A 25207-nucleotide genomic window follows, 5' to 3' on the forward strand; every position below is an offset into this window, starting at 1 on the left:
AACTCTGCACATTAACCTCACGGTCGTTGTATCATTAAAAATCCATTACAGTGCTGCAAAACACGGGGGGAGAAAAGAGTCAGCGTCCAAACCCCTTTATGAGTTCACTGTTAGGTGAGAGGTACATAGGTGGACAAGGCCTTATTGACAGAGACACTAGATCCCTGGACCCTGTGGTGAGATGGAGGTGGGACAGACAGATGGACTCACAGCGCAGACGAAGCAGGTGTCGTGCCAACTGAATCCCAAGGCCTCTAGGAAGCGGTCCCCAGCATCGATCTTAAAGTCACAGCCGTGGCACTTAGTGCCAAACATTTTCTCATAATCTGGAGAGAGACGGGGGGGGGGGGGGGTGAAGCAGGGGGTAGGGGAGGAGAGAGGAAAGAGACGGGTGGAGAGGTGGTTACCATATTGAATCAACCAAACAGTTTTCCCTGAAAGTTTGGGCCTGGGCGAGAAAAAGCGTCGACGACCCAAAGAAGAAGAGAAAGGCGGTGTTAGGTTAGTGCTGTCTCTGCATGTCGGAGAAGGATTAGCGGGAAGGCAGATTGCACCACACACTCAAATGGATTGTCCCCGTTTTATTTTCCCCATCTCAGGGACTTGAGAAAAGTGGCAGGATTTATCAACGCTTAAGGCATTATTCTGAGTACACTCTCTGATAGCACAGCAATCCACTCTGGAGCCACACCAGCGCGGGTGTGTGTGTGTGTGTGTGTGTGTGTGCGCGCACTCAAGTGTATGTGTGTCTGCATGTGTTGAGAGATGTGTTATGACCCGTAAAATAATTTAGAGCACTACAATAGCAGAAGCAGAAGAACAGGCACGTTCTCCATTTATATAAGCCAATATAAAAACACATAAAGTAAAACCAAGCTAAGTACATTATCTGTGAAGTCATCATTTATAGCGGTTTCGATGGATGGAGAGCGAGAGAGAGAGAGAGAGAGAGAGGGAGAGGGAGCGACAGAGACAGTGGAAAATAAAATTATTTTTTGTGAAGTAACAATTGGGTTTAGCGTTAGGGTCAGGGTTTGAAGGTTAGGTTTAGAGGTTAGGTTCAAGGTCAGTTTTTTTTTGGTTTACATTCCCCATTTAGATGTTAGCGTTTTTAACCTGACTATATTATAAACAATCAAAAAATATAACTAATGGGGAACTTTTTCCTGTCCACATTTTGAAGGTATTTTTTGGCTTCAGTGTTAGTTTTAGGGCAAAAGATCCAATTGAGGGGTTTAATTAGGGGTAGGGTTGGAATTAGAGTTAGGCAAATCAGTTAGGTTTACGGTTAGGCATTCGGGCTAGTTCAGCCATAAATATTGGGTCATTGAAGTTAAGGTTAGGTTAAGATTAAGGTCCGAGATGCTTTTTTTAAGAACCCTATTTAAATAAGTGAATAAACTTGTGTCTCCGGTGTGTGTTTGTGCCTCACCCCTCTCACAGTACGGTTCTCCCTCCTCCATGTAGAAGGCCTGGTTCCTGATGGGGCTTTTACAGGCTGCACACATGAAGCACTGCACATGGTAAGTCATCTTTAGGGCATGCATGATCTCCTGCAGATGGGGAGAAACAGGCTCAGCTTTCAAGAAAACGTCAATCTGTCTAAACCCTAGCCCTCAGCTAACCTCATCTCTTTTACCAAAGAACTGAAATACAGCCAAAACAACCTGACCCAACAATGTACAACCTGACCAAACCAACACTGTATAACCTGACCCAACACTGTACAACCTGACCCAACCAACATTGTATAACCTGACCCAAGACTGTACAACCTGACACAACCCACACTGTACAACCTGACACAACCCACACTGTACAACCTGACCCAACCAACACTGTACAACCTGACCCAACCAACACTGTATAACCTGACCCAACCAACACTGTACAACCTGACCCAACCAACATTGTATAACCTGACCCAAGACTGTACAACCTGACACAACCCACACTGTACAACCTGACACAACCAACACTGTACAACCTGACCCAACCAACACTGTACAACCTGGCCCAACCAACACTGTACAACCTGACCCAACCAACACTGTACAACCTGACCCAACCAACACTGTATAACCTGACCCAACCAACACTGTACAACCTGACCCAACCAACCCTGTACAACCTGGCCCAACCAACACTGTACAACCTGACCCAACCAACACTGTACAACCTGGCCCAACCAACACTGTACAACCTGACCCAACCAACACTGTACAACCTGGCCCAACCAACACTGTACAACCTGACCCAACCAACACTGTACAACCTGACCCAACCAACACTGTACAACCTGGCCCAACCAACACTGTACAACCTGACCCAACCAACACTGTATAACCTGACCCAACCAACACTGTACAACCTGACCCAACCAACACTGTATTACCTGACCCAACCAACCCTGTACAACCTGGCCCAACCAACACTGTACAACCTGACCCAACACTGTACAACCTGGCCCAACCAACACTGTACAACCTGACCCAACACTATACAACCTGACCCAACACTGTACAACCTGACCCAACCAACACTGTACAACCTGACCCAACCAACACTGTACAACCTGACCCAGCCAACACTGTATAACCTGACCCAACCAACACTGTACAACCTGACCCAACCAACCCTGTACAACCTGGCCCAACACTATACAACCTGACCCAACACTGTACAACCTGACCCAACCAACACTGTACAACCTGACCCAACCAACACTGTACAACCTGACCCAGCCAACACTGTACAACCTGACCCAACACTGTACAACCTGACCCAACCCACACTGTATAACCTGACCCAACACTGTACAACCTGACCCAACACTATATAACCTGACCCAACACTATATAACCTGACCCAACACTGTACAACCTGACCCAACACTGGATATTGTATTCACCATGTTCCAAACAGTCCAAATAAAACAAAAGAGCTGTGACGGATCCAACCAGCAGTACGATGTTCAGGTGTGCAAGCAGACGTTCTTACCCCAGCGATCTTCTTCTTGCATTTGGCACAGTTGGGAGCGTAGCGGTTGTCATAACACTTGGTACAGAACACCGACCCTCTCTCCTCAAAGAAGCCTCCCTCATCCAGGAGCCCTTTACACTGGCAACACTTGAACTCCTCCGGGTGCCAGGACTTACCGAGCGCCACCAGGTACCGACCCCTACGGGACACACACACACACACAGAGACCAAACAACCGTTATTATGAGCCCAGCTGGGAGGACCTTACAGAGACTTCTACTCTGGGTTGGGAGGAATAACAAAGAGTGGGTGTGTTGGAGGGAGAAACAAGGTCCTCTAATGGAAAATGTCGGTCTAACCATCTGTGACATGAAAACTGTTTCTATTGACATAACTGTCAGATGTTGTCAGGTTATCACAGTTCAAAAGTATTACTTTTCAAAAGAATCACCATTAAGTAACAGCTTATATAGAAGCCAGAGTTCTTTACCGGTCAGATCATACTCTCAAAGGTAATGTACAAAGGTTGAATCTATACGAGCGTGTAGGTGTGAGATAGAAATTGTATGCCAGGGATTAGTCATTATAGAAGGTGACCCTAAACCAGTTAGGGTTAAGCACCTTTCTCAAGGGTTTCCCCACAACAGCTAATGGCAAACCCAATAAATACTTAATGTAAGGCTCTACTCACTTAATGTAATGAAACACTACGCTTTAGTTTCTAATGACTACTTCCCGCAAAAAGGTAGTAGTCAACATGGGCTTTGTAGCATCTTAGTAGCTGATCTAGGATCAGGCCCTCCTGTCTTTGCATTTTATTTATTCTAAAAGGCTAAACTAATCTAGGATCAGGCCCTCCTGTCTATGCATTTTATCTATTCTAAAAGGCTAAACTAATCTAGGATCAGGCCCTCCTGTCTATGCATCTTTTTCATTCTAAAAGGCTAAACTAATCTGGGATCAGGCCTTCCTGTCTATACATGCTTAATTATTCTAAATGGGGGAAAAAAATATCCCGGATCAGCACTCACTAGATTGAGGTGCTTTGTGAATTACGGGTCTAGACATCACAGTTCTTAATCTGCCAGATAGGGGTCAGTATGGCCCTACCTAATGATCTTGTTGCAGGCGCCACATAGAGGGGTCCTTCCACTGTCCTCGGGTGCCTGTTGAGCTGCCTGTAGAATAGACGATCGGTTCTGCATGGGTGTGGGCTGGGCCGGCTGTCTGTGCTGGGTCAGGACCGTACTGGTCTTGTCCGGAGCGTAACGGTCAGCAAAACCTGGATCGGTTACCCACGGAGGGCGTGACTTAGGGCCGGAGTTGATTGGGCCAGGGGCAGGGGAGATTGAAACTGGAGAAGGGGAAGACATTATAAATACTATAAAAAATAATATTAGTAATAATCATTCTGGCACATTGTTTTCTTCTAATCAGCCATGAGACTGGATGATTATAATGTCACATGTATTGTGCTTTAATCATGTGCAACAAAGTATATTTTAATCCTTGTACTGTATGTGTTGCTATAATGCATGAACATGGTTTGGATTTCCACTTCTACGTATGAAGCATCCTGGTCATCTGAACTCTGCAGTGACTTACCGTCAGGTTTTCTTTCTGCCTGATGGGCCTTGGCGTGTGCAGGTGATGGAGACGCCGTTACACTGTTGAGAAACACACACTTACAGGGTTGACATGGTGATGGTGGAGGGGTGACGTGGTTGGTCGAGATGGTGATATAATGATGGAGTCAGTCCTGAAATTTGCTCCCTGGGGTTTAAGGCCGGGTGTTTCTGTAAAAGCACTTTGTGACAACTGCTGTTGTACAAAGGGCTTTATAAATAAATTTGATTGATTGAGTCGTGGGGCCATGACATACATAGAGTCAGTCCTGGGGCCCTGACATACATAGAGTCAGTCCTGGGGCCCTGACATACATAGAGTCAGTCCTGGGGCCCTGACATACATAGAGTCAGTCCTGGGGCCCTGACATACATAGAGTCTGTCCTGGGGCCCTGACATACATAGAGTCAGTCCTGGGGCCATGACATACATAGAGTCAGTCCTGGGGCCATGACATACATAGAGTCAGTCCTGGGGCCCTGACATACATAGAGTCAGTCCTGGGGCCCTGACATACATAGAGTCAGTCCTGGGGCCCTGACAAACACTGAGTCAGTCCTGGGGCCCTGACAAACACTGAGTCAGTCCTGGAGCCATGACACACATCGAGTCAGTCCTGGGGCCATGACAAACATTGAGTCAGTCCTGGGGCCATGACAAACATTGAGTCAGTCCTGGGACCATGACAAATATTGAGTCAGTCCTGGGACCCTGACAAACACTGAGTCAGTCCTGGGGCCATGACACACATCGAGTCAGTCCTGGGGCCATGACACACATTGAGTCAGTCCTTGGGCCATGACACACATCTTCAGACAACCTTCAGAGGAAGTCCTTCCGAGTCACATCCTTCTCCGGCATCCTTGTGCTTACAGGAAGGCTTGATGTAGGAAATGAATCTCAATAGCATCTGAGGCAGTGTGACTATGACTAGAGAGCAAGTGCAGGAAGTTACAAGTACAGGTCCTTAGGCTCAACACCAGCTATCTACAGGACAACCCACTGCTCAACCATCTCCTAAAAAGTCTCAATCCAAATGATGTCCAAGCTGAGCAGGCAAAACCCGAGCTGCAAGTCAGTACCTTATAGTTACGGTTCAATGGTGAAAACCCGGATTGTGTGTTTTGGTGATGAGGTGAAAACAAAATCCTAACCTAAATTGCGTCATCAGGGGCCTGTATCAAACGGACATCTAGCACATGTCCAAATCAGCACGCTACTCCTTCATTTGGCCAAGTCACATAGTTCACTGCGTAGGGTGGAAGAGTCATTTGGCACACGGCCCTGTTAACATCATATCATGCAATGGAATAACAGGATGATGAAATCTTTGAAACATGATGATAGAGTACACACCACACACAGGCACACAGGCGCACACACAGGCGCACACACAGGCGCACACACAGGCGCACACCCGTCTCTGAGGAGAAAAAGGGAGACTAGTCATGACCTAGCTACAGGCAGCAGTGGGGGTAGAAGGAGTGAAATTACAAATTACAAACAGACTGCTTTCCCAGAGTCCATCATTAGATTACTGGTGCTTTACTATTCAACTCAACTTTAGTTTTGTTATTTTATTTCCTAAAGCAGCTCGTGCCAGCCAGGCCAAGTCAACCAAGCCAGGGTTCAGAAGGCTGGTGACTCGTTAGCTACGATGGAAGCAGGAGACCGTGTGATGTGTCTCACGGGAGGCAGAGCTGTCTGCGTCCAACAGCTCGTGGACCAGTCAGCAAAAACATTTGATGACGTCTTTTCAACGTCTTGTCAACCAGAAAGATGGGCATGGCACTAAACAACTGCTATGAGCATCTAGTGCTGTTAATTATTCTGCTGATGATATCCTTTTCAGTTGAAGTGCAAGTCATACAAAGTCCCAGACTGACGCAACAATAGTCAAGTCTTATTCATACAAAAGATCTGTTTGAGAGAACTCAAACAGAACAGATGCTACAACAGTGGGAGGATGGCATTAAATAACATGCATATTATAGTGTTAAAGCTGTGAGTGTTGCAGAGTATAGGCCTAGCATTGCCCGTGGAGGGTATTAAAATCTAGGAACATATTGAAGAAAAGGATAGAGAGCAAGAAAAGGGTGTGTTTTCAGGTGTTTATGTTTTCATGATGACAGCAGCAGAAAAAACAAATTACAGATTTCTTTCTCTTTCCCTTTCTTGATTATCGGAGTGCTCAGAAAACAAAAACAAGGGGAAAAGAAATGGTTGAGCAGAAATCAAAACACAGTTTAAGAGAAGAGAAAGTTTACGGATCAAAACAAAATGGTTGTAGAACTACAGAATGAGAATCAGCAGAATAAAGAAAACAACAGAAGAAACAGCCCAATGATCCCCCCCCTCAATAAGCACAGTTTGAATACAAGAACAGAACTATAAAACCAGAACTGGGTCAGGTACACAACATATAGTCAAAGCCTTGAGGCACGTGTGTTTTCTCTGTGAAATGGAACTAATAGAATAGCCCCCAAGGTTAACACTCCCCCAAACCTGAATGCCTGTCAGGAGAAACCCAACGTGCCTCAGGTGTTTCATCAATTCATCAATCACACATGGTATTTGACACATGAATTAGGGCTATGGTCTGCTAAAAACAAATGGTAATCCACAATAGTTATCAACTCAAAGAGAAGAAAGGAATCTGAAAGACAGACTCAGTAGGCAATGGTTCCATATATGGCTCAGTGAACGAAGTCAGCGATTCCTCCATTTCTTTTTCATAAACTTTTTTTTTCCTCCCCCCTTTTCTCCCCTCCCTCCCTCCCTTCCTCCCTCCTTTATCGGCCATTTTGTTGGACGTCAGGCTTTTGTTGCTCATGATTTCGGTCGTGGTTGTCGTGGTGAGGCGTTAAGGCTCTGGCCCAGCTATGCCAGCGGGTTGTCATGGCGGGGCGTTCAGGACTTGATGTTTAGGGCGCGGGCAGACCTCTCGTGGTGCCAGTCCCTCAAACGGGCATAACGGGGACTCTGAATCTCTGTAAGGAACTTTTCCCTAACCAACCGGAAAGAAGGAGGGAAAGAAAGCGGTAGATGAAGAGAAATGAAGAGAGACAGAGTTAGGGGACAGAGTTGGATCGGGAAAGAGCGTGATCACACTAGACAGAGGACATGCTACCTAAGGTGAAACAATAGATTTATCACACACACCACACCAGTTCGCACCACAACACACATGCTTAAGAGAAATGCAGCTAAACTCCTGAACACAGCTGTTTGAATTTAACTATGTAACTACTGCATATTTAAAGGTGCACTCAGCAAGATGACACTGTTAATTGTGTCATCGATCAACTCCATTGTTGCATATCCACATTTGGAAGTCGAGATTACGATGATGTCAAAATCTGCAAGTAGAAAGGAGGCCCTGTTGTGTGTTAAGCCATCTTGCAGAGTGCACTTTTAACATTAGCTGTAAAACACAAGCCTGCAGTAACTGTCTGAGCTATACCTTTACACTAACACAGCTTGGCTTTACCCCAGCCCAAACCATCACACGCAGGCTTTTTCACAGCTAACGTTATGAAGTTTGGGGGGGGGGTCTATTGAATTTCAGTCAACCAGAATTCCCATTCCAGTTATTTCCAAATCCTTTAAATGAGGAAAACTTTGGAAATTTGACCATTTTCATTAACTGGCACTGAAATGGAATTGAACCCAAGTTTGACAGCTGTAAAACCCCCAGGCTATATCAACAGTAGTGGTAGCTTTACTTCATACTGCACTTTACAGCCTGAACGGCTGTTTACCAGTTGCATCACACAGGCTGACAGGCTGTTTAACAGTTATAACACACAGGCTGACAGGCTGCTCACCAGTTATAACACACAGGCTGGCAGGCCGTTTACCAGTTATAACACACTGGCTGACAGGCTGTTTACCATTTGTATCACAGGCTGACAATCTGTTTACCATTTGCAACACAGGCTGACAGGCTGTTTACCAGCTACAACACACAGACTGACAGGCTGTTTACCAGTTACAACACACAGGCTGACAGGCTGTTTACCAGATACAACACACAGGCTGACAGGCTGTTTACCAGTTACAACACACAGGCTGACAGGCTGTTTACCTGGACTTCTTCACATTCTCATCGTCTGGGTCCTGCACTGGGAAATCCACGAGAAACTCATCATCGTCATCCTCCTCCTCAGAACATCCCCTTGTCATGCAACTTTGTTTTCTAGCTCTCAACCTTAATGCCTCAGGATACAAATCACTATATCCCCAATTAGGTCAGAGGTCAGCTACAAACCACTATTGTACCTCTCTCAATGTCAGAGGTCAGCTACATATCACCCTTATTTTCCTCCTTATCTGAGAGGTCAGCAACATGTCACCCCAATCCCTTTCTGTAGGCTAGAGGTCAGCAACAGGATACTAAATCTAGTTCTGGCCTCTGCTCCAGTAGCACTACAGTAGGCCCTCCCGTCCCTGGGACCTTGTGACTTCTAACCCATGCCCCCCCTTCTAACCAATCCCCATGTCACCCCTCACTCTTAAACTGACCACGACCCCCTACTCCCTCCCACAATCTCAAGTCCTCTCCATGTCTCTCCCTCTCTCGACTTACTGTAATCAGTGCCTGTTAGCTGGGCCAACATTCGGAAGGACCTGGACTGGGTGGTGCCGGTGCGGGGCTGCCAGTCCTGAGTGTCTTCAATCAGCCTCTTCTTGCTGCGGTCATTAGGGATGAACACGGGAATGCTGTCCACCCGCAGACCGTGCCTAGCAAACACCCCATGTCAACACAGCGCTTACAGGGGAATGCTGTCCACCTGCAGACCATGCCTAGCAAACACCCCATGTCAACACAGCGCTTACAGGGGAATGCTGTCCACCCGCAGACCATGCCTAGCAAACACCCCATGTCAACACAGCGCTTACAGGGGAATGCTGTCCACCTGCAGACCATGCCTAGCAAACACCCCACATCAACACAGCGCTTACAGGGGAATGCTGTCCACCTGCAGACCATGCCTAGCAAACACCTCACATCAACACAGCGTTTACAGGGGAATGCTGTCCACCTGCAGACCATGCCTAGCAAACACCCCACATCAACACAGCGCTTACAGGGGAATGCTGTCCACCTGCAGACCATGCCTAGCAAACACCTCACATCAACACAGCGTTTACAGGGGAATGCTGTCCACCTGCAGACCATGCCTAGCAAACACCTCACATCAACACAGTGCTTACAGGGGAATGCTGTCCTCCCGCAGACCATGCCTAGCAAACACCTCACATCAACACAGTGCTTACAGGGGAATGCTGTCCTCCCGCAGACCATGCCTAGCAAACACCCCACGTCAACACAACGGTAACAGCAATTTCCATGCCCAGTATGCATGCAATGTTAAATCGACCACAGAAACATTAAAACAACACTGACGCAACCAACCATGCCTAGACTCAAGGCATTATCACAATGGTCAAAACACTATGATCTGAATCCAGCGACAGGAACAAGCAAAGAATAACGGCCAAAAATAGAAATACTTCGAGATAGGTTACTGATTATTAATTATTCTAGTCTTGATATACAGTATCTCACAAAAGTGAGTACACCCCTCACATTTTTGTGAATATTTGATTATATCTTTTCATGTGACAACACTGAAGAAATTATACTTTGCTACAATGTAAAGCAGTGAGTTTACAGCTTGTATAACAGTGTACATTTGCTGTCCCCTCAAAATAACACAACACACAGACATTAATGACTAAACCGCTGGCAACAAAAGTTAATACACCCCTAAGTGAAAATGTCCAAATTGGGCCCAAAGTGTCAATATTTTGTTTGGCCACCATTATTTTCCAGCACTGTCTTAACCCTCTTGGGCATGGAGTTCACCAGAGCTTCACAGGTTGCCACTGGAGTCCTCTTCCACTCCTCCATAACGACATCACAGAGCTGGTGGATGTTAGAGACCTTGCATTCCTCCACCTTCCGTTTGAGGATGCCCCACAGATGCTCAATATAGTTTAGGTCTGGAGACATGCTTGTCCAGTCCATCACCTTTAAACTAAGCTTCTTCAGCAAGGCAGTGGTCATCTTGGAGGTGTGTTTGGGGTCGTTATCATGTTGGAATACTGTCCTGCGGCCCAGTCTCTGAAGGGAGGGGATCATGCTCTGCTTCAATATGTCACAGTACATGTTGGCATTCATGGTTCCTTCAATGAACTGTAGCTCCCCAGTACCAGCAGCATTCATGCAGCCCCAGACCATGACACTCCCACCACCATGCTTGACTGTAGAAAAGACACACTTGTCTTTGTACTCCTCACCTGGTTGCCACCACACACGCTTGACACCATCTGAACCAAATAAGTTTATCTTGGTCTTATCAGACCAGTAATCCATGTCCTTAGTCTGCATGTCTTCAGCAAAATGTTTGCTGGCTTTCTTGTACATAATCTTTAGAAGAAGCTTCCTTCTGGGAAGACAGCCATGCAGACCAATTTGATGCAGTGTGTGGTGTATGGTCTGAGCACTGACAGGCTGACCCCACACCCCTTCAACCTCTGCAGCAATGCTGGCAGCACTCATACGTCTATTTCCCAAAGACAACCTCTGGATATGACGCTGAGCACGCGTATTCAACTTCTTTGGTTGACCATGGCGAGGCCTGTTCTGAGTGGAACGTGTCTTGTTGCACCGCTCTATGGTCTTGGCCACCGTGCTGCAGCTCAGTTTCAGGTTCTTGGCAATCTTCTTATAGCCTAGGCCATCTTTATGTAGCGCAACAATTCTTTTTTTCAGATCCTCAGAGAGTCATTTGCAATGAGGTGCCATGTTGAACTTCCAGTGACCAGTATGAGGGAGTGTGAGAGCAATAACACCAAATTTAACACACCTGCTCCCCATTCACACCTGAGACCTTGTAACACTAATGAGTCACATGACACCGGGGAGGGAAAATGACTAATTGGGCCCAATTTGGACATTTTTACTTAGGAGTGTACTCACTTTTGTTGCCAGCGTGTGTATGACAGGGTTTCAGTATGTGATCAGATAATTAGCATAAGTATGAGAGAGAGGGGTTCAGTATGTGTTTAGATAACGTATGTATACAGTCAACTAGAGTATCAACACCCTTTGTAAAACTGAGCAGAAGTGAATGCAAAAAATAAACAGCACACACAATGACCCCGATGTTGGGCTCAGACAAGGAGGAGCCACATACTTTCATTACCTCACAATATTTCCTTTAACACAAAACATTTTATTGAGTAGTACAACTGCAAAACACAGGTTTCAAAAGTAGCCCAAAATAAGACCCATTGTTTGTGTTGTTTTTTTGCATTCACTTCAGCTGAATTTCAGAAAGGGAGCTGTTACTTCTTGAGTTGACTGTAAACAAGGGTTCGATACATGTTCAGACAACTAGCATCTATTTTAGAGAGCAACTGACAGATGAGACAGATAAGGAGCTCAGATATTATATAGAACGGCAAACTTTAGTTCTGTCATTCTGAAGAGCAAATAGATAATCAACAGAAAATGTATGTTTAGGAATACTAGGAATATTAATACTACAACTAATAGGTGTCAGGGTCAGCAAAAGGCTTAAAAGAGGGCATGCTGTCTGCCATAACTACTGCCTCCCATTGACCACACAGAACACACACACACACATACATATATATATATATATATATATATATATATATATATATATATTGTGTTCTGTGTAAATATTTCCTCTCTAACAAGCGTGTCTAGTGATCAGTATGGTAATATGTCCTATCTGGCAAAGGCATCAAGTGGTCAGCGGTCAAACAGGATTGACCACAATACATCAGTCTCTTACTTCTCATGCTGGTAGATCTGTTGATCAAAGAAAGCTTGATCTTCTCTGTAGGGCAGGTGGAAAGGAGGGGGAGGAGTAGAGTAGATTCAAAAACAGAGAATTGACAATAAATTATAGTAAAAAGATTAATAGAACAAGCATAATGTGAAGTACATTTTGAAATATGTTACAGTTAATGTGCTAGGAAATATTCACCAGTCGTTATGAAGTACTAGTGTAGCTACTGACAAACATGTTATTCTACATTTAACTAACAAGAAAGTAAAGGTTTTTACTGACTTCTCTTCCATCTGTGGAGAGGAACAATAGAGAGAAAGAGGGGGAAGGAGAAAGAAAAAAAGAGAGCGAAGAGAAATTAGGGGGGGGGGGGGTTAAGTTTAGGAAAAACAGAAAACATTTTGAAGATCTTGTCAAACAATAACAACACAGAAAAGTCAACAGGGAGGTGTTTATGGGTTGCGGAGAACCATGCAACAGAGGTGCCATCACACGCAGGCTTTCATTGTTGACGGTTTCTAGCAGAGAGACGGAGTATGTGGCATTCTCATAATGGCCCCTCAGTGGCATGGGCACGAAAGTCCCAGACAGGCTGTCTGACAGTTTAGCACACATCCCGTGTCCCAGTCTCAGTTACTCATCTAGTGAATTTTTGACTCATCTAGTGACTTCAGTGTCCCAGTGTTGTCATACAGCAGACACTGCTAGAGCATTAACTAAAAGTAAATAACAATATTAAAATGAATCATAAGTAATTGGGGAAAAAACAGCAAGGTTCTTACTGGTCCACTATATACAACCTGAATCCACAAACCTGGTGTGCACAACCACTTTTTCACTGCCAACAGAGCCACAAAAGAGTTCATGTTATCATCAATGACTCTGTGTTAGCCTAACATCTAAAACCATTCTTTATTTCACTTATGTTATTGGGTAAATCGCTGAGAACATATAATTTTTTTCCTGAATAAACATGGCCTATATATGGATTTCAAGTAGTGTAGAATTCCAATTTGACCACGGAACCCACTTTATTTCTGGCAAGCCAGGAACTGAAGTATGTTCATTGCGTACACATCTATATGACACTGCTCCATTAATTATGTATACCACTGGAGTGATGCATCATGGTAGTTGGGTAAGAGCTGGGGAGAGAATCACATCAGACCTAGGACATGTCTGGGCAGTGGACACATTCCCAGCCGTGCCAAACTACTTCTTAAACCCATGAAGTTGTTAACCACTACCATATAGTGCCGAAAGCCCTGACCTTCTATTTGCTACTTAGAATAATAAAAGGGTCTGGGTCCATTTTGCTTCAATTCAGTCAGTTGGAATCATCAGTTGAAGTTCTAATTTAGATTTTCCCTAAAGTTCCGTGAAGAGAAACAAATGGACGAGAACTGAATGAATCGAAATGGAACGGATCACAACTCTTACTTGTAGTCACTCACTGACTATTGATGAACAGGAGCCAGAGGAGTTTGATTTCGCATCGGTCATGGGGAAAAGGTAGCGGAAAGGAGGGGCACTTAGTAATCCTGCCAGATAATGTGAAGAGCAACCGGATCCACTAATACATCAAAGGAAGACTGCTAGAAGACTGATTAGTCCTTTAAACTAAAGTACTAACTGGATCTATAAACAGTTAATGAGAACGTCATACAGGCTCTTTAAAACTTCCTAGAAAAGCATTATTCTAGGAACAGGTTGAATTTGATACTGTTTAAACAGAGGCAGACAGTCTTCCCACAACAGAGAAAACTAGTCTGGATATGAGTTAGAATCCTCTCTCCATACAGCACTTTAGACACTGAAACAAAACAGCTCCAAGTAAGGCTATGGGGGTAACTCAGCCCCACCGCAGTAAAAACACTTTGACCGCTCAGCAGATTCCAAGGGAGGGGTCCTGAGCACAGCAAAGTGCAGCTAAATACAGCTTCAGACGACATCTAGACCTCACCGAAATACAGCTACAGAGGACATCTAGACCTCACCGAAATACAGCTACAGAGGACATCTAGACCTCACCGAAATACAGCTACAGAGGACATCTAGACCTCACTAAAAAACAGCTACAGAAGACATCTAGACCTCACCAAAATTCAGCTACAGATGATATTTAGACCTCGCCAAAATACAGCTTCAAAAGACAGCTTGATCTAACCAAAATACAGCTACAGAGTATATCTAGATTTCACCAAAATACAGCTAATGAGGACATCACGATTTCACATGCAGGATTTCACATTTCAAAATGCACTCAACAAAATACAGCTACAGACAACCTGTAAACCTCGCCAAAATACAGCTACAGACACACTCTAAAGCTCGGCAACCCTCCAAACCTTGCCAAAATACAGCTAGAGATGACATCTAGACCTTGCCAAAAGTTAGACCACAACCCACCGTGGCCTTCCCATGGCCCACCACGGTTGATGTGAAGCATCTTTAGCGAATGAGACGTAGCAGAAATATTTGATTGATATAAGACCAATTCATTTCCTGTATTCTACTTCTAGCAGAACACAACTCCCATGAGCCTACCCATAGTTACCCGAATGAGTCAGAGCAATCCAGTAATCCATCCTTAAATCACTTTTCCACAGAAACCAAGATTGACTTGTTACACAACTTAAATACTGTGAGCACATCTGGTCTGCCTTAGCTTCAGGTCCTCTCTGGGTGGAGGCAAAGTCTGTCTGTTTCTTTGTTTGGTTGGTTGTGTACCTACCCATTGTGTGGCTGTAGCATGCTGATGGAGGCTGGGGTTGGAGTGTTTACTTTCGGTGCGTATGCCACCGGTTTAATGACCGAGTTCCCCCCACCAGGTGTAAACGGCCGGGCCATCTTGTTGATGGAGGCGCTGGGGGCGAAGGAGTATTTGGGCTGAACAGAGGTGGGGGTGAATGAACCCTACAGGTCGAGAGGGAGGGAGATAGGACACAAACCACAGCAAATAACATGCAGTTAGACAAAAACATGCATGCAGTTTGCATTCAAAACACACACATATTCTGTGAGGCCTACTTAAAAATACAAATTTCTACACAGGCACATATTCAGACACACATGGTCCACACTTTATACAGAAGGCTGTTGCATAACCCCAGCCTACAAACCAGATCTATTTACCTAATCATTTCTCACAACTAAATTACGTGTTGTAAGACACAGGGCAGGGCCAAGGCCACATCTGTCAGTTGAGAGGGGAACGTCCCAAATAACACCCTATTCACTAAATCCTGCACTACTTTGGAGGGCCCTGGTCAAAAGTAGTGCATTTGGGACAAATATTTTTCATTTTTTAGGTCCTAACTAGTATGTTCCTCTATGATGTTTTTGGCCTATGGACAATACTGAGATGAGTGTGAATTGAAATCAACACTCAAAGAGGTTCCAAAGTATTAACTGAACTTTGGAATTGTAATCTTCCTTGGGTGTGATTTTTCATTGTTTGTCATAACACAATGCCCGGCTGGGCGAGCATGTTCGTATTCAACGCCTTCAGTGGAAATAATACGGCATTTCCATAACATGACTTTGAACTTTGCGCAGTCCTCCATAGGGAGGGCTGTCACTATAGAGAGGGTAAGGAAGATGAACTAGATAAGAGTTAATTTAATGTTGATTTATGTAGCGCCAGGAAAATACGAAATCTGTCAGTTCATATTGAAGACGCTTCACTGACAGTGTTTCACGATTACGATAGCGCCCACATTAAAGCAAATTAGAAATGACACCCTTATCTTAATGTAGTGCGCCCTTATCCCAATACAGATAAGTACACTACATAGGGAGTAGGAAGTTGTTTGGAGTGCAGAGGGACAATCTTACCTTTTGATCACCGCCTGCATGGAAAGCTCTGGAAGAAAAGACAAAACATTTGATTTAGAAGAGAAAGGTAAATGTCACCTTAGTAGATTATAGACACCAGTGAAATGCAATACAATGTAAATTTACATAGATCTGTCTGAATTGAGCCTTTCCAGCTTTCGAAAATAAAGTTACATTAAATTACTCAAAACCTCTCAGAATGATTAGGCACTTTCTTTTGCATAGACATTAGACTGTTTTGTTGTATTCACATACAGTAATCAAGGATCAATACGTTTCTTAATTTGAATGTGGACTTTTGGGGAAAATAAATTGACTATTCATGGTTTAATTTAGTTTAATTTCCAGAAAATCCTGAACAGGTGTGGTCATTTAATTATTTAATTATAAAACTGTTAAGTTTAGAAAGAAATTGTGTTTTGTAACTGATATTATACACAGATACCATAATAAAATAGTGCTGAAATACAATGAAGTACAGTACATGACACAAACATCAAATTTGAAGCAATTTAAATAAGCACGTAATCAATCTTATATAATAATTACATTGTCTCAGTCCAGTGAATCCCTTCACATAATACTGAGAGGGCATTGGGGAACTCAACATAATCTGGAACTATACACAATGCTTTGTCTTGGGAGAGGCCACCACTATACCACTAACCACAGGTATCCCTGTCACTCTAAACATTCCAAACCCTTTCACGTCACTGACAGACTCAGAGAGAGACTCAGAGAGAGACTCAGAGAGAGACTCAGAGAGAGACTCAGAGAGAGACCCAGAGAGAGACATCAAGAGACACAGAGAAAGTCAGAGAGAGACACGGAAAGAGACACAGAAAAAGACAGAGAGAGACACAGAGAAAGACTCAGAGAGAGACACAGAGAAAGACTCAGAGAGAGACACAGAGAAAGACTCAGAGAGAGACACAGAAAAAGACTCAGAGAGAGACACAGAGAGGCCAATGCTTCCTTCATATGACTGCATAACATGACCACTCATTATCACGCTCAGGCCACTTAAAGGAGATGACCGCATTCAACACAGGATCACAGCCAACTACAAGACTGTGGGGAGGAAAAAGAGGGGGAGAGGGGATTGAAAAGGAGGAGAGGAAACAGGCTGGGCTGATTGGGTCAGAACAAGGAAATAAATGCCAACATGTCAAGTAAAGCGGATGGTGGTACTCTCTGATTAACTACTTCAGCCACAGCACTATTTTAAAGTTACAGCAGAAACATCTCTCAGGCTGAAGCCGCACACCAACAGTTTGATAAAACATCTTCATTGCTGCACATCAACAGTTTGGCAGAACATGTTAGAGCAGGACAGACAGCTAGGAGTGCTACGCAAGCTTCTGTTTCTTTTGGCAGAACGGACTGAACCGGGAAAGAACCGGAGGCCAAAGGCAGAGTCACTCTGGAATGAGACTGATCTGGGATCAAATTGAACACTCGTCTGTATGTAGTGCACCACTTTTACCCAAAAGTAGTACACTATCTAGGGGTAAGAGTGACATTTGGGATGCAAGCATGGGCTGTTCGGAATCCATGTAACATCATACACACCCTTGACTTTAAACAATCTCACTTCCCCTTACATTCTCCCTAATATAATAGGCTACAGACCAAATGACACCCCATTCCCTACATAGTGCTCTGCTTTTGGGGAGAGCCCTATTGGCCAAGTCAGGCCTTATGAAGACTAGAACACGCAATCCGGGACAGTGTCTGACTGCCAAACTTGAGTCTGTGATATTTCTCTCTTCAGCTGAGAGCATTTTTTATTCCTCCAAAGTCACATGCACCATGACCCTCAGGTACGTGTGTCTGAGTCTTGTGCGTGTGCTTACAGCCCACAACCCTCAGAGTCACAGGTTTGTCTGTGGAACAGTGAAATGCAGGCCTATTATCAGTCATAGGTGACCAGGCGGGGCTCTTCCCCTCAGTAGGCTGTGCACTTTCCTATGTGTCACTCAGCTCCGCATTCACTCCAAATGCCACCCTATTCACTACACAGGCCACTACTTTTGGCCAGAGCCCTATGTGCCTGAAAGGGAGTAGTGTGAAATGCACATTTATCTGTTCCGACCATTTCCTAGAGAGAAAAGGTTTTGGATTAAACCCATTCCAGTAGACGAAACTAAAATGATAGTTCATCATAATGCCTAACACAAATCTAGGCCCCAAACCACTGCCAAATAATACACAATCACTCATAAGCATAGACATCTCCTCCTAATTCATCTGAAAAGCAAACTGTGGGAGCCATCCAAGCCTGGAGACACTGTGACAGGCAGGACAATAGCTCAAACCCTGTATTAAGATAAGTGTTAACGCAATTCCATAGAAGCTTTGTCTGTCAGGACCGGAGGAAGAGAGATAGAGAGAGAGATGAGACAGAGATGAGAAAGAGATGAGAGAGAGGTGAGAGAGAGATGAGAAAGAGATGAGAGAGAGATGAGAGAGAGGTGAGAAAGAGATGAGAGAGAGATGAGAAAGAGATGAGAGAGAGATGAGAAAGAGATGAGAGAGAGGTGAGAAAGAGATGAGAGAGAGGTGAGAAAGAGATGAGAGAGAGGTGAGAGAGAGATGAGAAAGAGATGAGAGAGAGGTGAGAAAGAGATGAGAGAGAGGTGAGGGGGATGAAAAAGGAATGAGCAAGACAGTAAGTGAAAGTTACTGGAAGGAGAGGATGAATGCTTGTTTTTTACACAAGTTCTTCTCCAAGAGGCGCTGGGTAACACCGGGAAACAGCTGAGCTGAGAGAGAGAGATAGAGAAAGAGAGAGAATGTGTGTCTGTGTCTTTCTGCTATTACATGAACAAGGTGGGATAAAAGTTTTGTTTGAAGGAATTAATACACCCAAGGTTTACTACCGACCTGCCAAATCAATTATAACCATCCAAGACTGCGAAAGCCAACACACAATTAAACATCCAGCCAAGAATGAACAGGGGGCCCTTAGTAACATCAACACAATAAAGCACATTCACACGCGCGCACAGAGTCACAGATTGTCATCTTGACATGTAGCCTAAGGACAGTGTGAACATCTCAGCTGGTGTCCAATTTACCTCCCTCTACAGAGTTCGGGCAGGTTTTAGAATTTACGCCACGTTAGATACTTTAATCTCAGTCATGCAGGTTACATTTCCAACTGACATGAAGTGCTTATTACATCACATTTACTGGAATAACCTGGTATTACTGCACACAGGCAATATGACCATCTAGGTCAAACATTATGTAACTAAAATAAAACATCAGGAAATACAGGTGTTCGCACAAACCTTTGTTCAAAATTTTTAAGGTGCTTTTGTGAATGCTTTTTCGATTAGGTCCCATGTTCTGTCCAGCAGGTCCGTGTTACCAATACTGCTGCATTCTAAACCAAACGGACAGTGACTCTGGATTCAACCATCCTCTGTCACTACAGAGGCTCAAAGCTTTGGGGTAAACTGGAGCTACTGTTGACATCACTCACAGACCTACAACCTAAACACTGGCCTAGTCTGGAGAACATTCCCCATAAAGGTCACTGCTTTCAACTGGGCCTAAAAGTCTCTGGTTATAAACAGTGTGCTAAAATAAAAGGGCGCAGCCCGAGTCAGGTGTCCCTTTTCATTACTCGTCTGTTATCCGACAAAGACGTGACGTTCTCTCTCTCTCCCTTTCACTCTTTCATCCTGTACTCCCAGATGTGGTTGTTAGTCTATCCACTCGTGAACTCCTTTTTTGGTATCTTTGATGAATCAGGGTGTTGCCCCGACCACCCTGTGATGGAAAACTGTCAATTCAGCACTGAAGATATTTCCATGTGTGTGTCACGGAGCAGCGAGGGAGCCATAGAAAGAGAGAGAGGGAAAGGGAGAGGCAGCGAATGGGTCATGGGTAGATAGACAAATTGGAATGTTCCCATGTTTTGGAATGTCCTACGTTCATCATGTCTATTCCTTGGCAGCCTACTTTCAAGCGAATATGGTGTCATTGTGGACACTCCTTGGTTAGTCCCCAACTTGCTTATCTAATAACAGAGTATTCCCTGGGACCATCTCTTTCTGGACATAGCTGGTCAGAATCATCAACTATGTGTTTGTTAGATTTACTACACGTCAACCTCCTGTGGACACACAATAAACAGGGCTGACCATCTTTGGTACAGACTTCCTCGCCATGAGACTACTGGTGAGATTAACCTGCCTGGCGTCCATTTTTGCACCGCGATTTTCACCCAAAATATCGGCAACAGCATCCGACGCCTTGTGGACAAGATGAACCGGACAGCCAACACAGAGGGTCTAATTGTTTCACTCATAATATCAGCTGAAATATTTTGCTGTGCAAATTCCAAGTCTGACTGAGGGGCACTAGAAAATGCCAAGAAAAATGCATCTTTAAGAATAAATTACATTGTAATAATGGATTAGGAAGGGGAATGTACTGTATAATATGTAAGAAATATAAAACTTGACTTATAAAGCCCTATACAGACCTAAAAAAAACATAGACATATATAAAGACACATGGAGACCTATAAAGACACATGGAGACCTATACAGACACATGGAGACCTATAAATACATAGGGAGACCTATACAGACACACGGAGACCTATAAAGACACATGCAGACCTATAAAGACACATGGAGACCTATACAGACACATGGAGACCTATAAAGACACATGGAGACCTATAAAGAGACATGGAGACCTATAAAGAGACATGGAGACCTATAAAGAGACATGGAGACCTATAAAGAGACATGGAGACCTATACAGAGACATGGAGACCTATAAAGAGACATGGAGACCTATACAGACACATGGAGACCTATACAGACACATGGAGACCTATAAAGACACATGGAGACCTATAAAGACACATGGAGACCTATAAAGACACATGGAGACCTATACAGACACATGGAGACCTATACAGACACATGGAGACCTATACAGACACATGGAGACCTATAAATACATAGGGAGACCTATACAGACACACGGAGACCTATAAAGACACATGCAGACCTATAAAGACACATGGAGACCTATACAGACACATGGAGACCTATAAAGACACATGGAGACCTATAAATACACATGGAGACCTATAAAGAGACATGGAGACCTATAAAGAGACATGGAGACCTATACAGACACATGGAGACCTATAAAGAGACATGGAGACCTATAAAGAGACATGGAGACCTATACAGACACATGGAGACCTATACAGACACATGGAGACCTATAAAGACACATGGAGACCTATAAAGACACATGGAGACCTATACAGACACATGGAGACCTATACAGACACATGGAGACCTATAAAGACACATGGAGACCTATACAGACACATGGAAACCTATAAATACACATGGAGACCTATAAAGACACATGGAGACCTATAAATACACATGGAGACCTATAAAGACACATGGAGACCTATAAAGACACATGGAGACCTATAAAGACACATGGAGACCTATACAGACACATGGAGACCTATACAGACACACAGAGACCTATAAAGACACAGGGAGACCTATAAAGACACAGGGAGACCTATAAAGACACATGGAGACCTATACAGACACATGGAGACCTAGCAGGGGACTCTGGCTTAGAAATTATTTTAAATAACAAAATGTAAACATACCCAAACAGAACATTACCATGTTGTCCATTACTGCATCTCTATCACAAGCTGTTGGCCTGAGATCACTGACAGCAGAGAGATTCTACAGAGAGAAGCTAACTTGGGCCTCTGTAGCTAACTGGAATGTTCTTTGGCAAACCGGGGGAGCATGATCTAAACCCAGTCCAGATCAAAATAACTCTGTAAAATTGGATTTGCTTGGCTTTCAGTAAAAAATAAGGTTACCTTTCCTTCAATGCTTTACCAAATGATTTAGAAATTAAAATGACAAGCCCGTCTTATGTACAATTTTCAGTCCGTATAATAATGATGTTGTGTGACTGTTTAATGTGTGTAATGCTGGGTGAATGTTCAATCTCTATGTTTCAGCCAAACAAAAGAGCCTTCTAGCTCTTTTGCGTGGTGTGTTATGGTGGTGTGTTATATGCAGTGGTTCCCAACCCTCTCCTGGGGACCCCACAGCCATCTCACAGTTCAGTTTTAGCCCTGAACTAACTCACCTGATTCAACTGGTAATGGCTTGTTAATAAGTTGATTCAGGTGTGCTAGCTCTGGGATACTTCTAATAGATGGAATGGCAGGGGGGTCCCCAGGAGAGGGTTGAGAATCACAGTGTTATGATATTGTCTGCTGGTGGTAACAGTGGCGTGGTACAGTACAGTACATATATCCGCGTTGCATTGTGTCATGGTGTATTTGTCATATAACCCCCGTGTCTAATAGCATATCTTGCTAGCATAAGTATATTCTAGCATTTCTAGCATATACTTGCTAATACTTGCTGGTATTCTATAGTATTACATTGTATCATATAGTATTATAAATGACAGAATAGTGAATAGCACATCTCACTTGCTCAGTGTAGTATTATATATAGTTTCATTTTACAATAGAGTGTTGTATAGTACAGGATAGCCAATGCTATAACCTACTTGCTAAGGGTCAGGGTGAGCATCTCCTCTGCGGCTCGGATCTTGTTCTGTGCCTCCACGTGGGTCATTTCCTCTGCGTTGGCATCGCCAATGGACACCACCCAGTCTCCCACACCCACACCCGCCTGAGCAGCCTTCCCCCCAGGAGTCAGCTGTGGGAGGAACAGACCGAGAACAGAGCACATCAGAGGAGTCATTTCAGGCATGTGAGTTCAGAAACAGACACAGACACACACACACACACACACACAAAAACGCAACACCTGTTGAAAGAAGCCAGGAAGGGGCCACTTAAGACAAGCCATGATGCACACCCGATGAGTCTTCAGCAACATCTGTTTCATGGTCAAACAACTGAATGCACATGCCACATAACAATCCCCAGACATGTAGATATCATACCACCACCCCAGACATGTAGATATCACCACCCCAGACATGTAGATATCGTACCACCACCACAGACATGTAGATATCGTACCACCACCCCAGACATGTAGATATCGTACCACCACCCCAGACATGTAGATATCATACCACCACCCCAGACATGTAGATATCGTACCACTACCACAGACATGTAGATATCATACCACCACCCCAGACATGTAGATATCGTACCACTACCACAGACATGTAGATATCGTACCACCACCACAGACATGTAGATATCGTACCACCACCACAGACATGTAGATATCGTACCACCACCACAGACATGTAGATATCGTACCACTACCACAGACATGTAGATATCGTACCACCACCCCAGACATGTAGATATCGTACCACTACCACAGACATGTAGATATCATACCACCACCACAGACATGTAGATATGGTACCACTACCACAGACATGTAGATATCGTACCACCACCACAGACATGTAGATATCGTACCACCACAGACATGTAGATATGGTACCACCACCACAGACATGTAGATATGGTACCACTACCACAGACATGTAGATATGGTACCACCACCACAGACATGTAGATATGGTACCACCACCACAGACATGTAGATATGGTACCACTACCACAGACATGTAGATATCATACCACTACCCCAGACATGTAGATATCATACCACCACAGACATGTAGATATCATACCACCACCACAGACATGTATCATAAATGACATTGTAATTTACACAAACTCAAAATTTTGTTTTAACCATAAACTACAATTACAAGAGTAATAATTACACAATAATGCAATACAATGTAAATGTGTCAATGATCGGCTTGAAACTTAAAGAAAGAACAGGAAAATATATAGTCAGATACATTCATAAATCAGATAGTAATATAATAGACATAAATATAGGACCATAATCATTTATACACAAAAATAGACTTGGAACAGGATAGGAGACAGAAAAGTGCACACAGACACATTCAAGATCATTGTGTAACACCATGTGCACCCCAGTCAATAGGCAATTAAAGATCTCCCTTATCTTGCTCATATCACTAGCTAGCTGACCCAAGTGTCTTTTTACACTGTCAACTGGCAGACTATCCCAGTGACTAAATATACATAAGCCAAATCATCATCATGATTCATGCTTGGGTTAGCATCTGTTATGTGTATTACCCATTGAGTGACTGTAAGGTCTACTACTGTCTGTGTGTGTGAGTGTTCAGTAAGACAACTCATTACATTATGGTGGTAGGGTCAGAGTTTACTGGGACTATGACATCACAGATGTGGACTATTACATCACTGAATATGATCCAATACTGATGTAGACCATGACAGTACTTCCTATGATCCAATACAATAAGGACTACAGCTTCAGTAGAGAGACATTGCTCCAAACACAACCCTATTGCCTAAATACCAATGTGGACTACTGGTGAGCAGAGTTCTATGGGTCCTGGTTAAAATGATTGCACTATGCACTGAATAGGGAATAATTGAGAAAGCACCCAGAGGCAGGAGGCCTGTCTGTCTACACGCTGGAACAGATGAATATTTTAGTGAGGCCATATCTGTAACAGTACGTGATAATAGCAAACAGCAGGTCATCCATTCACTGCTAGCTAGCGGCAAGACACGGCCAGCCAGTCCTTGTAGCTGTGACTGTGCAGGACGTGATGACACTAGCCTAACTGACTTCCATGACATCTGGAGGAGCTGGATAATCCCCATCAGAGAGAAGTTACAGCTAAACCATCACTCAGCAGGGAACACTGTTTATGTAAAACAAAACAAAAATGGGAGGTAGAGGGAGAACGGGAGGTAGAGAGAGAACGGGAGGTAGAGGGAGAACGGGAGGTAGAGAGAGAACGGGAGGTAGAGGGAGAACGGGAGGCAG

At 44.0% G+C, this 25207-nt stretch overlaps 1 protein-coding gene across 4 annotated transcripts in view; it reads right to left on the bottom strand.

The window, feature by feature from the left end:
- The window catches only part of pdlim7 (PDZ and LIM domain 7), a 39528-nt gene that overhangs the window by 3092 nt on the left and 11229 nt on the right, over nucleotides 1-25207 (bottom strand). The window contains exons 3-13 of one of the 4 annotated variants that reach the window (XM_034292011.1): nucleotides 22878-23029; nucleotides 16275-16302; nucleotides 15172-15353; nucleotides 12441-12485; nucleotides 9197-9351; nucleotides 8696-8732; nucleotides 8481-8485; nucleotides 4093-4363; nucleotides 3001-3181; nucleotides 1433-1553; nucleotides 211-326 (exon numbers count right to left, since the gene is read on the bottom strand). In XM_034292011.1, the coding sequence (XP_034147902.1) occupies nucleotides 211-326; nucleotides 1433-1553; nucleotides 3001-3181; nucleotides 4093-4363; nucleotides 8481-8485; nucleotides 8696-8732; nucleotides 9197-9351; nucleotides 12441-12485; nucleotides 15172-15353; nucleotides 16275-16302; nucleotides 22878-23029 (1293 nt within the window). Of the gene's footprint in view, nucleotides 1-210; nucleotides 327-1432; nucleotides 1554-3000; nucleotides 3182-4092; nucleotides 4364-4587; nucleotides 4650-8480; nucleotides 8486-8695; nucleotides 8733-9196; nucleotides 9352-12440; nucleotides 12486-12719; nucleotides 12731-15171; nucleotides 15354-16274; nucleotides 16303-22877; nucleotides 23030-25207 lie in introns of all 4 variants that reach the window. The other 3 variants (XM_029119549.2, XM_029119551.2, XM_029119550.2) reach the window with 3 other exon arrangements.

The sequence above is a fragment of the Esox lucius genome, chromosome 4 (assembly GCF_011004845.1).
Source record: "Esox lucius isolate fEsoLuc1 chromosome 4, fEsoLuc1.pri, whole genome shotgun sequence".
In the NCBI taxonomy this organism is placed as follows: domain Eukaryota; kingdom Metazoa; phylum Chordata; class Actinopteri; order Esociformes; family Esocidae; genus Esox; species Esox lucius.